The sequence below is a fragment of the Bombina bombina genome, chromosome 3 (assembly GCF_027579735.1).
Source record: "Bombina bombina isolate aBomBom1 chromosome 3, aBomBom1.pri, whole genome shotgun sequence".
NCBI classification, from domain to species: domain Eukaryota; kingdom Metazoa; phylum Chordata; class Amphibia; order Anura; family Bombinatoridae; genus Bombina; species Bombina bombina.
This window is the reverse complement of record NC_069501.1, coordinates 1,204,627,441-1,204,643,559: the sequence shown is the minus strand read 5'-3', so window position 1 is coordinate 1,204,643,559 and position 16,119 is coordinate 1,204,627,441. Positions and strand designations below refer to the sequence as shown.

General features: G+C 39.5%; 1 protein-coding gene across 1 annotated transcript in view; it reads left to right on the top strand.

The window, feature by feature from the left end:
- Positions 1-16,119, top strand: part of CCDC83 (coiled-coil domain containing 83) — a 234,343-nt gene that overhangs the window by 56,219 nt on the left and 162,005 nt on the right. Inside the window, exon 6 of the mRNA XM_053705596.1 lies at positions 14,125-14,216. Within this exon, the coding sequence (XP_053561571.1) occupies positions 14,125-14,216 (92 nt within the window). The remainder of the gene's footprint in view (positions 1-14,124; positions 14,217-16,119) is intronic.

Genomic DNA, 16,119 nt, shown 5'->3' with positions numbered 1-16,119 from the left:
CAGGAATCTCTGAATAACCCTTCACACATATATATATATTTTAAAAGACGACAACCTAAGGTATTAAACTTGAGGTATTTTGACTTTTTTTAATGCAACCATTTTACCACCAATCTATGCCAAAGTTTGAAGGGAAAAAAAATTGTGATTTTTTGACAAAATAGCAATTTAAGAATACATTTAGTGAGAATGTTAAGGGTTACTGCCAAATAACACCCCAATATGTCTTCAGTAGCATCTCCTGAGTACAGTGATACCACCCATGTATAGGTGTGTCGGGTTCTCTGGGGGCTAAAAGGCCTTATTTTTAGGGGGCACATTCCAGTTTTTAAACTTGGAATTTTCACATCTGTCATCATGCACCTATGTCCTATTTGGGACATTTCTGAAGCCGGCCAATGAAATTTACCCCAATCAAACCATATATTTTTTAAAAGTAGACACCCTAGGGTATTTCAAATGCTGGTATTTTAACACTTTCCAGGCACTAATTCAACCACCAGTCTTTGTCAAACCTTTGGGTAGTCATTTTTGTGTGTTATTTTTCACACACATTGTACTTTAGGCATGGATTCTCAGTTCCTGTTATGTGGTACTGCCAAAAAACACCTCAATATGTGTTCAACAACATCTCCTGAGTACAGTGATACCACCCATGTATAGGTGTGTCGGGTTCTCTGGGGGCTAAAAGGCCTTATTTTTAGGGGCCGCATTCAAGTTTTTCAACTTGGAATTTTCACATCTGTCATCGTGCACCCATGTCCAATTTGGGACATTTCTGAAGCCGGCCAATGTTATTTACCCCCATCAAACCATATATTTTTGAAAAGTAGAAACCCTAGGGTATTTCAAATGCTGGTATTTTAACACTTTCCATGCACTAATTCAACCACAAGTCTTTGTCAAACTATTGGGCATTAATTTTGTTGTGTTATTTTTCACACACGTTGTACTTTAGACATGGATTCTCAGCTCCTGTTATGTGTTACTGTCAAAGAAGACCCCAATATGTATTCACCAACATCTCCTGAGTACAGTGATACCACCTATGCATAGATTTGTTGGCTTGTTTGGGGGGTGCAATGCCAAATGTCTGACATGCGTTTGTGATTTTGTTTTCAAATTTAACATATTTTCTTTGCCTATCGTCTTTTTTGAGGGTTTTTTTACATTCCCCAATTTTTTTGTTTTCCATGAATGTGCATATATTTGAAAAGTTGACACCCCAAGGTATTGTATATGGAGTGCTTTGATGACTTTGAAACAACCGCTTTAGCCAAAAAAAATTGGAGAAAGTGTATGGTGGTAATTTTTCAATTTTCATTTTTACACACACATTGCTTTTTGACATTGATTTAGGAGAGACTGTTGTAAGTTATTGCAAAAAAATACTTCAGGTTGTTGTCTGCAAGGCACCCTGAGTACACCTATGCCCCCCCCCCCCATGCATAAGTTTGCCAGGATTTTGGGAAGGTTATGTTACAATTTTATGACTTGTGATTTTAGTTTTTAAAAGTGAGAGTACTTCTTCTGATAGACCTATCTTTAGTTTGGGGCCTATCACATACCCCAGTTTTATTTATTGCCATTAAAGTGTATATTTTTTAAAAGTTGATACCCCAAGGTATTGTATATGATGTGCTTTGATGCCTTTGAAGCAACCGTTTTAGCCAAAAAAATTGGAGAAAGTGTATGGTGGTAATTTTTCAATTTTCATTTTTACACACACATTGCTTTTTTACTATGATTTAGGAGAGACTGTTGTAAGTTATTGCAAAAAAATACTTCAGGTTGTTTTCTGCAAGGCACCCTGAGAACACCTATGTCCCCCATGCATAGGTTTGACAGGGGTTTTGGTAAAAAAAAAAACAGGCCCAATTTTAGAAAAAAATAGAGTAGTGAAATGTAAAAATCTGGCACAGTAAAAGTAAAAAAACAACAAAAAAAAACCCATCTAACAGTAAACATAATAAAAAAAAAAAAAATAACAGCAAATTTATTTATTTTAAAAAATGGACCATTGTATGGTACCGCTTGAAGCAGTCCCCAATGCAGAGTCCAGGCTGTCCAGGGCAATCAGGACAGTGATATATGGTGTCCATTCTATGCCCCCTTGTGGTACAGACATTTTTTTTTGTGGTTTCTGCTTTGCAGCAGTAGGGGGGATTTTAAAAATAAAATGGGTACCCCAACTCTGCTCTCTCACATCACCGCCCGGGGAGCAGGTGCATCATGGTACAAAATCCCCCAAATGATCTGGAGCTGAAACTGTAAACAAAGTCTGTTTCACTCCGGAACAACAAAAAAGCGTTGTGGGTTGCAATTTGCATTAGGTAAATTGCAACATTTTTGTAGGGCTGCAGCAGCTTATCTGCCAGATCAACCCCACCCATATGCCGGTTATAAGACTTGATGCACACTGGTTTCCTTAAGATTTCAGCTCTGCCACGTACAGAGACCACCACCGTCCTCTCTGTGTGGATGGTGGTAAGAAGGTATACATCCTTCTTGTCTCTGTACTTAAGTGCCAACAGCTCCTCTTGGCGCAGAGTTGAGGTCTCCCCCCTTCGTAGCTGGGTGCGTACAAGTTATCCTGGGAAACCTGTGTGGTTCTTTTTAATTGTACCGCAAGCTACTGTATCAAAGCAATACAGTAGCTTGAACAAAAGGACACTTGTATAAAAATTGTCTACGTACAAGTGATACCCTTTGTTAATTAGGTGTAATATCAGGTCCCAGACGATCTTACTAGTGATTCCCATATGTTTTGGGCAACCTGGAGGGTCAAGGTGGCTATCCTTTCCCTCGTACACCCAGTCTTGCTCTCACAGAGCTTATACACCTTTACCTCATACCTGGAGCGCTTGGAAGGAATATACTGCTTGAATCCCAGCCTTCCCTTATACTTCATTTGGGATTCATCAACGCATATATTCCTTCCAGGTGTATAAGCCTCTGCAAACCTGGCAGAAAAGTGGGTAATCAGGGGGCAGATTTTATACAGCCTATCAAATTGGGGATGCTCCCTAGGGGGGCACAGGCTGTTGTCGCTGAAGTGCATGAAATGCAGAATCATTTCATACCTCTTCCTTGACAAAATGGGGGTAGAGCAGATGGGGCTACTGCTCCAGTAGGAGCGAATGGAGGGTTTCTTTATGATGCCCATCAGCATAGTCAATGCCCAGAAATTTTTTAAATTCTGGCACATTGATGGGGGCCCATTGCTGCTTTGCCAAATATGTTCCAAGCTATGCAGCATGGAACTGATGGGCATATAAATTAGTTTGGGCGACAATGTTCCCCAATACATCATCGCCCAGAAACACCCCCAGAAACTGTTGGGGGCTGAAACCTGCCACATCTATATTTATGCCAGGATTTGCTGTGAAGGGTGGAATATCTATCCTCTGGAGATGAGGCGTTACCCACTCTTCAGCGGCAATGGCAGTAACACGCCTCCTTCTGGCAGGGGGGCTAGCAGCCACAGATACATCACTATCAGTTGAAACTGCATCTAATGATGTATCTGAGCATATGGCAGGGTCAAAATTGGGGTCTGAGTCAGACATAGAGGCATCTGACTCTGACGCAAGGATGGCATACCCCTCCTCAGCACTATATGTTTTCTGTGACATTATTGTATCTGTCACAGAAAAACAAATTAAATTAATTAACTAAATGGCAAGCTAGGGGTTAATGGCTCTGAAAATTAAATTAACTAAATGGCTCTGAAAAGACCCTTTGAGTTTTTAAAAAATGACAACAACAAAAATTAACCCCTAAATTTTTTTACAGACAGCAAAAAAGTACAGCTGTGCTGCTGCCAGTGATTTATAGCGATCACTGGCAAGCTAGGGGTTAATGGCTCTTAAAATTAAATTAACTAAATGGCTTTGAAAAGAGCCTTTGGGTTTCTTAAAAAATTACAACACAAAAATTAACCCCTAAAAAAATGCAGACAGCAAAAAACTGCAGCCATGCTACTGCCAGTGATTTATAGTGATCACTGGCAAGCTAGGGGTTAATGACTCTGGAAATTAAATTAGCTAAATGGCTCTGAAAAGAGCCTTTGGGTTTTTAAAAAAATTACAACAACAAAAAATTAACCCCTTAAAAAATGCACAGACAGCAAAAAAAGTGCAGCTATGCTACTGCCAGTGATTTATAGTGATCACTGGCAAGCTAGGGGTTAATGGCTCTGAAAAGAGCCATTGGATCTCTAAATTTTTAACAAATAAAATAAATAAATCTCTCTCTGCTAAACACAGGTCTCTCTCTCTCCAACAAAATCGCAAGTGAGGAGAGGGAGGGAGATCCACACTGATCAGAGTCAATATTTACAAATATTGACTTGATCAGACAAATGGGATATTTTATTATGATTTTTTTTTGGGTGGGAGGCTCATATTGGGTGACCCTAGCTTGCCCCTATGATGAGGCAGGCTAGGGACAGCCCCAGAGGCCCCATGATGCACTGGGCATTGCCATCCTGGAAGCCTCTGGATGGTGAGAGGGGGCGATATAGGGCTTTTTATTATGTATAAAAAAACATTATTATTTTATTACTAACTAACTGCCTCAACCCACCGAGGCACTTAACACACAAGCAGAGCATCGGAAGTCTGTCCGATCGCTTCCGATGCTCTGCTACACTGCCAGGCTCCACATGGAGCAAAACCGGAAGTGATCACTCGTGAGGGAGTGATCAATCTGGTCCCGGCACTTGGGAACAGTATTGCAGGATGCCTGGACATCGAGGCATCGCTGCAATACTGTTAGAGCGGCTGGAAGCGATCTTGATCACTTCCAGTGCTCAGTTTAGCCGACTACGTACACCCTTGGTCATTAACTGTAGTTTTTTTGAGGATGTACGGCGTACGGCGTTGGTCGTTAAGGGGTTAATTGAGAAGACGTATTGGTACCAGCAGACTTGATTAATTAACTAACACAAGCAGCAGCATGTATGCTTCTTTACTTAAAAAGATTCTTGCCTGGCTACCTAGCTGTTCAAGTGATGCAGCTGTAAAGCCCACTACTTGTTGCAGGGTTTGGCAGAATTATTTCTGAATTAGGAACATGCAAGGACTGCAGGGGATAGCCAAAGATAGGGGTTTCTTATACAAATATATGGTAATCCAAAAAGTTACGAGCCAGAAGCAATATTTTTAGAACTTTAGCTACCTAGGAGCCTTCATGACACTTGGCAAAAGTTAGGACAGTGGATGTCACTTCTGTCTAGTGACAGTGCAGATCTGTACCATTATTGACATATTACTTTGGAAATACAACGAAAACTTAAAAAGTCATGTAACACCCTGAGTCTCTACACATCCATTTTTGAAAAACAAATTTTGAAAAACAAGTTTTGAAACATTGCTTTTGCAATCATAAGCAGCACTATAGCGGTCAGGTATGAGTGAAGGGGCTAATAATGATGAAACTCCATTGCTGTTATTTTCTCTAAGGAATGCACAGGAAAGAGATACTATCCAAGGGGATTACAACAAGGTTTTCTCAACAGATAAATCTCATTATAGCTTAGCTGCTCTGTTTAAGGAATTAGAGTTCCTTTTATTGAAAGAGAACAAATTAAGTTGGGACATAAAAACTCTGATAAAGTATCAAGAACTGGGTATAATACCTAGGGGGTTACGTTTGAACAAATTCCCCACATTCATAACAGATGATAAGGTTTTCATAGACCTTTGGAATGGCCATTTGACCACTTGCTCACTTAAATTGATGGACTTAATTTGTGAGTTTAAGAGGAAGTCACTGGATGAACTAGCAACCAAAATAAAGGAAGTACAAAGGGAACTCAATAACAGAAGCAAGGAGGCAAGCTATATCAAGTTTGACACAACACTACAGCAAATCATAGCGGAGGCCAAAACGTTACTTTTAGAGATTAAACACAACAAATACCTGCGTGATCAATCAGATTATGATCTAAACCGAGTATACATTTGGAACAAGAGGGATAGGTACCTTTTGAAAAAGGACCAGAACAAGAATTCCTATATTCCGAACCAACAGAGGGGAAGAAATAAGCAAAGGTGAAACAGAGGAAGAAGGGTCAACTTCTATGAGAGTGAGGGGGAGTCATACGACGAGGGCTCTGGATCTGGTGGGGAAGAGCTACCACCCAGAGAACAGGTGACGAGACCCAAGGAGAGCACAACAGCGACGGTGCTACCACCCCCTATACTCAAGACTCAGAAAGTCCAGTCACATTCACACTACAGGGAAGAACAAGAATGTGCAGGTGCAACCTCAAGGGTTACCAGGGAGATGGAGAATGCCCAATTGGAGCAGGTTTTTCGGACCCCCCAAGGAACATCAGACGGGGGGGGAGGAGAAAGAATGGAACCAGGCGTCCAGCTCAAAGATCAGAGGAGATACCCCCAGAGGAGAGGCCGACGAAAGGGCAATTACAGAATGTTTTGAACCTGTCAGATCAGGTACTAAATGAGTATGAACTAGAGGTACTCAGTCTGGGACTATCATTTACACCTTCTGCGGACTTTGATCTGTTTAGAACTTTGCTTGATGTGAACAAGTTAATAAGAAAATTAACATTAAAAAAGTTCTACCACTCCCAACAGGCTGGAGATCATGAGAGTCCTGAATCCATTCCCACACATAGGCCCCTGGGAATAAGGGGGGATAGGGATGGAGGGGACCTTGCATTTCAGGAATACTGTGACATTAGAGCCCTGGAAACATTGGGGGCAGAAGGGGGTGATCACATCACTGGGAGGGTGGTACGAGCACCATCCTTCAAATGTAAGTCAACCTTTTATCCTCTACATATTAGGGGATCAATTCTTGAGAAATTCCAACAAAGAGTAGAGCAGGATCTCACCAGGTTATACTATAGCTCTAATAGAGGTCAGAAACGTAATATATCCATCAACCAAAAGAAAGCGTTGGATAGCCTTGCTAACAATGATAGTATTGTGGTGAGGGCCGCCGACAAGGGGGGCACAATAGTGGTACTTAATACAGAGAAGTTTAAAGAAGAGGCATATAGACAACTGAGTAATCAGGATGATTATGCCACTCTGGCAGGTGACCCCACCAGGTTGTACCGGCGGCAGTTGGCCTCCCTTGTAGACAATGGAGTGGAGATGGGCATCATTGATGACAACACAAGGGATTACCTGTTGGTGCCCAACCCGGCAATACCTACCTTTAATCACTTGCCTAAGGTACACAAGTCTGTCCAGAATGTGCAGGGGAGGCCAATTGTAAGTGGCATTGGCTCCCTCTTGGAGCACCTGTCAGAGTGGCTTGATCAGGTGCTACAACCAATGGTGAGCTCGTTATGGAGCTTCCTTTCGGACACTAAGCACGTTCTCACTCTCCTCTCATGTGTAGAGTGGGGTGAAGATTTCATATGGGTAACAGCTGACGTAAAGTCACTCTACACCTCCATTCCACATGAGAGGGGATTGGAGGCCATCCGCTTTTTTATGGAAAGATACTGGGGGACAGACTCTACCTTCGTGGACTATGTAGTAGAGGTAACTCATTTTTTATTGAGCCATAACTATTTTGAGTTTGGGGGAGATTTCTTTCTCCAAAGGCGTGGGACAGCGATGGGGGTGAAGTTTGCCCCCTCTTATGCCAACCTCTTTATGGGTTGGTGGGAGCTGTCCCACGTCTTTGGAGATGGCAATCCCCACAAAGAGTGCATAATTTGGTATGGCCGTTTTATTGATGACCTCTTGTTCATATGGAGGGGTAATAGATCTGACCTACAGATCTTTCTGAATAGCTTGGATGATGAGGCCTTGGGTATCCATTTTACCCATGAAGTACAGAGTAGAAGTATCAACTTTCTAGATGTAACGCTGACAGGCGAGCCAGGACAGACAATAGCCTCCGAAACCTATCGGAAGCCAATCTCGGGAAATTCCCTTTTGCACGCAAAAAGTTGTCACCCGCAAGGAGTATTTAAGGGAGTAGCAAAGGGGCAGTTCATCCGCCTGAAGAGGAACTGCAGCGATGCAGCAGTTTACAGTAAACAGGCGGATGACCTCGAGAGAAGGCTCAGGGAGAGGGGCTATTTGAATTCAGTTATCGCTAAAGCAAGGAATGTTGTTGAGGGTATACCTAGGGACAAACTCCTTGGACCCTCTAGAGCCTCAAGGGGAAGACTGAGCCCTCAACAGGGGACAGATGATAAGATTACTTTCCTAACAGAGTATTCTAAACAATATGATGACATTTGTCAAATTCTCAAAAGAAATTTCAGTATGTTGTCGGCTGACGATAAATTGAAGGAGGTAGTAGAGAGAGGTCTGAGAGTGTCCTACAAGAAAAATAAAACTATAGGTAACCTAATAGCACCCACTAGGCTTAAAAAACAAGGCCAAAATGTATCATCATGGCTGAGCTGTAAGGGCACCTTTCGCTGCCACCATCGAACTTGTGTGGCATGCGAGAAAGTGACAATAGGAAATCAGTTCGACTCACTAACAACTGGCCAAACATTTGAAATAGATACATGCCTCAACTGTAGATCTACATATGTGGTATATGTCATCAGCTGTAGGAACTGTTCCCTCCAGTATGTAGGTCTTACGACCAGGGAAGCCAGGGTCCGCATAAAAGAACATCTAGCAGATATCAGGGCTGGAGTATTGTCAACCCCCCTTGTACAACATTTTGCGGGTACACACTCCAAGGATACATCTACATTCTCTTGGACCATCATAGAAAAGGTTCCCCCACTTAAGAGAGGACAGGACAGAGACCGGAGGCTGGGGGAGAGAGAAGTGTTTTGGATTTTTAAACTCAGGACAAGGGTTCCTGAAGGCTTAAACTCTGAATATGATCTAATAAACTTTTGGTGATAATATACACACCCTTGTTTGTACTTATCTCTCCTCCAGTCTAAGGTCTTTTGTCCTCCCCTCCTGTCCCCCCTATCCAGGTTTGAGTAGGAAATGTTCTCACCTGTGACCAATGTGAGTGAAGCTAGGGTTCATGGCCCACGTGTGTACATCACCCTCCTAAACCCGTGTACTCATATGGCACTATATTGGCAAGGTTATTTAGATCAGAATTGCCACCCTCGCAGTACCCACCATGTATACATGCAATTGTATCTATGATTGATTAGTGTTGTCTCATCCTGTGCATTTAGTGTACTAGCTTAATAATTACTCTACATCTGGCTGTATTATTAACTATGTCCTCTTTAATATGTCTCATATAATTTTTTATATTATGTTTCAGAGAGCATGGAAGCAGAAGTTCTACCTAAAATTTAAGAGAACTGATGAACTGCGCATTATCCATGGAACATAAGACATAGCCAGATCACAAACTTTCAACTGTACCTCCATGTGTTTGGTCACTTATACCTAGGTAGTTGATACAACACTGATAAAGTAGTGCCTCTGCAATATAGCAGTAATGGTTGTTTAGTTAGTTTGTTTGTTTATATATTTATACTTTAGTATATTATTAAGTAGTATTAACACCCTAGGAGTTTAAATGGAAATGAAAATAGATATAAGTAGTGATTTTCTGTGTACCTACAGAACTACGAAATTGGTTTGTTTGTTTTTTGCACTTAGCAACAGGGAGGTGGGTCCCCAACAACCAATAGGAAGCTGTCTACAAGTCTTTTTAAAGAGCACATACACATTTTCTTAACCAGGTAATGAGTAAGGCAATCTGCTGAAACGCGTATACCTGTCTTTTTTGCAGTCTGCTTCCCTACAGTAGATATTTTCTTTTTCTGTCATGTATTAGCCCCGGGGAGTTGTTCATTCCTCCCCTCACACTGTTTGTTCGTTTGTTTGGTTAGTCATACTACTAACCGCTGTGTATTTTCTTCACTCATTTGTGTTGTAACTATGCTTTACGTTCTGGAATAAACCGTTCAGTTACAACTCATTCGCACCTGTGCTCCTCAATTACTTTCACACTGAGCAAAACATATTATGGCTAGAAAGGACCTAAAACTTGGGGGTGGGGGCAGCAGAATTTTGAGTGCCTAGAGCGTCTAGAGGAGAGAAGGAGGTTGTGAGCAGAGAGAAGGGGACATGGAGGGAGTGTATCTGGAAATGAGGTTTGAGATATAGGATGGAGCAGTGTTATTGAGGGCTTTGAATGTCAGAGTAAGAATTGGGTGTTTTATTCTGGAGAATAGAGGAAGCCAGTAAAGGGATTGGCAGATAGATTCAGCAGATGAGTAGTGATTTGTGTGAAGATCAGCCTGGCAGAGACATTCATTATGGATTGTAAAGGAGATAGATGGCAGGTAGAGAGACTAGATAGGATGGACTTGCAATAGTCAAGGTGGGAAATGATGAGAGAGTGAATAAAGTCTTAGTTGTGTCCTGTGTGAGAAAGTTTTGAAGATGTTTTTAAGGTTGAAACGTCAGGAACTGGCCAAAGGCTGGATGGGAAAAGTGAAAGAAATATCTGATTGTGACCCTAAGACATTAGACGTGTAGGTTTGGGGTATTTATGTTATTATTAACAGTTATAGAAAGATGGGGCATAACAATTTTGGAAGAAGGGGGGGAAATGGGGAGCCCAGTTTTTTGAGAGATTTAGCTTAAGGACATCCAGGGTGAAATATTAGAAAGACAGTTAGTGACACAGGTTAGCAAGAAATGGGTAGGCAGACTGATACGGAAGACCTCCACACAGCTTGTGTAAATGGACTCTTTAGATTCAATTTGGATCCATTTTTGACTGTGGGAGGGAAATCACAGGGTATTTAAGAGTGAGCAAGGGATTTTGAGTGTGTCAGTAGAGAAAATTTTGTTAGTGTGTTTGCATTATTACTTTATTGCACATGCACAAACCCACAGAGGTTTCTACAATTTCAGTTACTTTAATATTTTCTGTATGTGAAAGAAAATATTAAAGTAACTAAAATTGTAGAAACCAATGGCAATGTAGAAAGTGTTTGGGTAACTATAGAAACTGAAGGGAAACAGGTGTTTAGAATAGGGTAGTATATAGACTACCATTACAGGATGAAGCATCAGATAATTTATTAATTGATGAATTAGCCAAAATTAAAATGAAGGGCAATATTATACTAGTGGGGTACTTTAATAAACCTGATGTAGACTGGGAAGTACCTGTTGCCAAATCAACTAGAAGTAAATATATTCTGGAATCATGAAAAGGGGAATCTCTTGAGCAAATAGTATAAGAACCAACATGTAAAGGAACTATATTAGATTTAGTCCTTACAAACAGTGATATAGTATCTGAAGTGTCTGTGGGTGAGAACATAGGCTTCAGTGATACTGTGCATCCATAGTAAAACAAAAGTTTTAGACTTTAGAACAACTTATTTTTCTTATATGGGCAGATATCTAAAGGAATCCCTAAAAGGGATGGCACAGATTACAGGAGTACAAGAACAGTGGGGATATTTTAAAAACGCTATTCTAGATGCAACTAAAAACTGTATTAGGCTTGTTTGTAAAAGTAAAAGAAAACCAATATGGTTTTCAAGAGAAGTAGCACATGCAGTTAAGACAGAAAAAAAAAACAGTATATAAAAAATTCAAACTCACTGGCTCAGAAGAGGATAAGGAAAATGGAGAACCCATCAAAAGATGACAAAGCAGTTAATCAGAAAGGCTAAAGCTGATGCAGAAGAGAAAATAGCACAATCTGTAAAAAAAACTGTGACAAAACCTTCTTTAGATATATCAGTGAAAAGAGAAAAAGTAAAAGAGGGATGGTAAGACTCAAGAATGATGATAGAGTAGTGGAAGAAGATAAACAAAAAGCAAACTGTTTAAATGATTACTTTGTTCAGTCTTTACAACAGATGGTAAAGATAGTGAGATTCTATTAAGGGATGTGATGTAAATGATAATGTGAGTAGTACTTTTCTCTTTACAAAGGAAGAGGTTTCAAGGGCTTATAAAAAATAAAAGTAAATAAGTCTGTGGGTCCAGATAATATTCATCCAAGGGTTCTAAGAGAACTTCAACTTGTGATAGCTACTCCATTAGATGATTTATTTAATCAGTCACTTCTAACAGTTGTTCCAAAAGAATGGAAAATTGCCAATGTAGCCCCTCTTCATACAAAGGGTAGTAGGGAAGATTCTGCTAACTATAGGCCAGTCAGTTTGACCTCAATTGCAGGGAAATTAATGGAAACTCTTTTAAAGGAAAGACTTGTATCTTTCCTTTAGACAACTTAGAAGACAAAGGACAGCATAGTTTCACTGCTGGAGGATCATGTCAGTCTAATTGATTTCTTTGACCATGTAACTAAATTAATAGACCAGGGAGGAGCCGTAGATGTTGCATATCTAGACTTTAGCAAAGCATTTGACACCGTCCCAAACAACAAACTCATTCACAAAATGTATTGCCTTGGAGTAGATCCTAAGATTGTTAAGTGGGTAGAAAGCTGGCTTAAAGATAGATGACAGAGGGTTTCAATTAATGGAGTACATTCAAATGAGGCATCAATTACTAGTGGTGTTCCCCAGTTATTGGGCCTGTTTTGTTTAACATGTTCATAAGTGATATTGGAAGTGGGCTTAAGGGGAAGGTTTGCTTGTTTGCTGATGATACAAACATTTGTAACAGAGTTGATGTTCCAGGAGGGGTTGATCAAATGAACAGTGATGTTAAAAAACTAGAGGACTGGTCAAATAAATGGGATCTGAAATTTAATATTATCAAGCGCATAATTATGCATATAGGATCAAAAACCCAAAGGCCAATTATAGTCTCAATGGCACATTACCAACTGTAACTAAAGAAGAAAGGGACTTATTATTTCATATTATTTAATAAAATTTGGTACACAATGCAGTAGTGCAGCCAGTAAAGGGCCAGTTGAATACTTGGTTGCATTGGGAGAGGTATTAGAAGCAGAAATAGCAAGGTTCTTATGCCACTTTACAGATCATTAGTTAGACCAAATATGGAATATTACGTACAGTTCTGGAGACCATATCTTCAGAAAGATATAAATAAACTAGAAGCTGTCCAAAAGAGGGCTACTAAAATGGTACATGGTCTAAAATATAAAACGTACAAAGAAAAACTCTAAATATGTATAGTTTAGAGGATAGAAGGGAAAGAGGTGACATAATAGAGACCTTCAAATATATGAAGGGACTTAATAGAGTAGAAGCTGAAAGAATTTAGAGTCACATTTAGAGTCACAATCTAAAGTTAGAGGGTAGCAGATTCAGGAGAAATTTGAAGAAGCATTTTTTTCCAGAAAGGGTGGTGAATTCATGGAATAAACTTCAATCTGAGGTGGTAAACACAAAGACTGTAAATGAATAAAAAAATGCCTGGGACATGCATAAGGCTATCCTAAGGAAAAAGTAACATGTAATATGGGTAGACTTGATGGGCCTTTTTGGTTCTTATCTACCGTCAAATTCTATGTTTATATGTTTCTAATTATAATTTGTGGGCTTTTTGGGTTAAATAGCTATGGAAATGTATTTATTTACCTGCTTTTTTGAAAAGGTACACTATGTCATATTACTAACACTTACACCAGTTTAAGTGATTTAACATAAGATCCAATAAAGTCTCTTCCAGTTTATTGCAATGCCATTAACCTCTTAAGGACATATGACGGAATTTTTCCGTCATAAAACCATTGAGCAAACTGAAAGCTGTGTCCTTAAAGGGTTAATGAATTAACAGTTAATGTGATGATAAATCCAAACGTTTAGGAAATGCTAGGATTTACCATCACTAGAAATAAACTGTAGTTTCGGTCATCAGCTATTAAAAAAAAGGTGCTAAACTCACCCATCTTTACCAATGAGGTGACGTTTCCACTTCTAAATTAATAGCCGTGCTAGGATGTCAGATGACACGCACGGCTATTGGTTTGTGGGCAGCCGGAGCCGCTGACTTTAGCAAGCTGCCATGGTGCAGAAAGGGTGGGTTTAGCACCCTTTTTTTTAATAACTAATGACTGAAACTACAGTTTATTTTTAGTGATGGTAAATTCTAGCGTTTTTTAAACACTCTGATTTACCATCACTTTAGTAAACTCCTCATTTTTGAATTCTAAACTATTTTTCATATGAAGCATTAAACTTCTCCATTTGCATATATATTTATTTTTTTCTTTTTTTTTCATAAGAATATTTCAGACGAAATCTTGAAATGACGAAAATGAAAATTAGCAAAGAAACCGAGACGATAATGGACACAGCAAAGGAAATGGCAACGGAGGTATTAAAAAAAGCTGTAATGTATTTGTGTGAATTTAACAGTAATTCCTGTTTATTAGTACTGAAATCCTCAGTAGATTCTAAAGACATTCAGATTATATGCAAAGGCAAACAATGATATTATAGCATGGCTCCCAACATTTCATGGTTTAGGAGTGGAGGGTTTATGCTGTGTGAGGGAAATTTGTATGTGGAGCTTGAATTGTAAGTATACTGGCTGTCCTTACTAAATAAGTCAAACTGCAATCATTTATTGAATTTAACCTCCCTTGGAGTTTATATACGTATTCCTCGTGGCTATTGTTTGACAGGAAAAATAGCAGGACCCAGAAGTACCCGCTCAAATGTTTTCTTTTAGAAACCTGGCATACATAGTAACATAGTAGATGAGGTTGAAAATAAGACAGAAGTCAATCAAGTGCAACCTATTAAAAATCTTAATATTTAAATATACTCACAATAAAAGCTCCAGTTGATCTTAAATTAATCCCATTAAAAAGGTGACCCATTTAACACAAGCAATCATATCCCTTAATTTTGATTATAGCCAGAAATGTATCTAAACCATTTTTAAATGCATCTAAGGTGTTAGCATTTACTACCTCCTTAGGTAATAAGTTCCACCATTTGATTGCTCTTACAGTGAAAAAAAAGTTTACATTGCTGGAGATTAAATATCCTTTCCTCCAGCCTTAAATTTTTACCTCTTGTCATAAACAATTTTCTTTTAATAGGCAGAGCTTCTGCCATCTCTGTATATGGGACTTCAATATATTTTTATATATAATTTTTTATAATCATGTCACCTCTCAGGTGCCTTTTTTTCGGGGAAAACAGACCCAGTTTGGCTAACCTCTCCTCATTGCTTAAATTCTCAATTCCCATTATTAGTTTTGTGGCCCTTCCTTGAGTCTGCAAAGTATTTTTTGGAGATTGGTCCCTAGAACTGCACTCTCTACTCAAGGTGAAGGCAGTATATAGGAGTTCATCCTTTTCAATGGCATAGGTGGAATGGCTGCTGATTGGCTTACTGCTCTGTTTGTCAAAAAATAAAAATAGCCTGGTGGCTCACTACAGTGAGTAAGTAGCCCAAAGGTAGAGCAATACAGAGTTAGCCCTGAGATGAAGTGCTAGCAATTTGCTTTGAGTTCAACCTTGGGCAATTATGTCATAGGTTCGCCACCTAGTTTCTAATGCATCTACTTTAAAATGCTGTTTGACAAGGTACTTATAAATAATCTGATGCTTAATATTCTGACTGGCTTCTGCATTCCATATGCTGTATACTATATGGCCAAAAGTATGTGGACACGAATACTAATCATTGAGTTCATGTGTTTCATACCCACCCATTTCTAACAGCTGCATAAACTCCAGCACATATCCATAAAATCTCCTTCAACAAATATTGATAGTACTGTCATAGAATGCCACATATGCCATAAGTCCGTTTGTGAAATATCTACCCTACTAGACAACTCTGGTCAACTGTAAGTGCTATTATTGTGAAGTAGATGGGTTTAGGAGCAACAAAATCCCAGCCACAAAAGTTGTAGACCACACTATCTCACAAAGCAGGACTTTCGGGTGCAGAAACGCGTAGCCCATTAAAATCATCTGATTTGCATCACTCACTACAGGGTTCCAAACTGCCCCTGAAAGCAATATCAACACAAGAAATGTACATCAGAAACTTCATGAAATTAGTTTCCATGGCCAAGCAGCTGTACACAAGCGTCATGTCAACATGCACAATGTCATGCATTATTTGTAGTGGCATAAAGCACTCTGTAACTGAACTCTGGGGAAATAGAAACATGTTCTCTAGAGTACTTAATCAAGCTTCGCTATCTGGCATTGAGGAATCTAGGTGAGGCAAATTGCTAGTGCCCACTCTAAAGTTT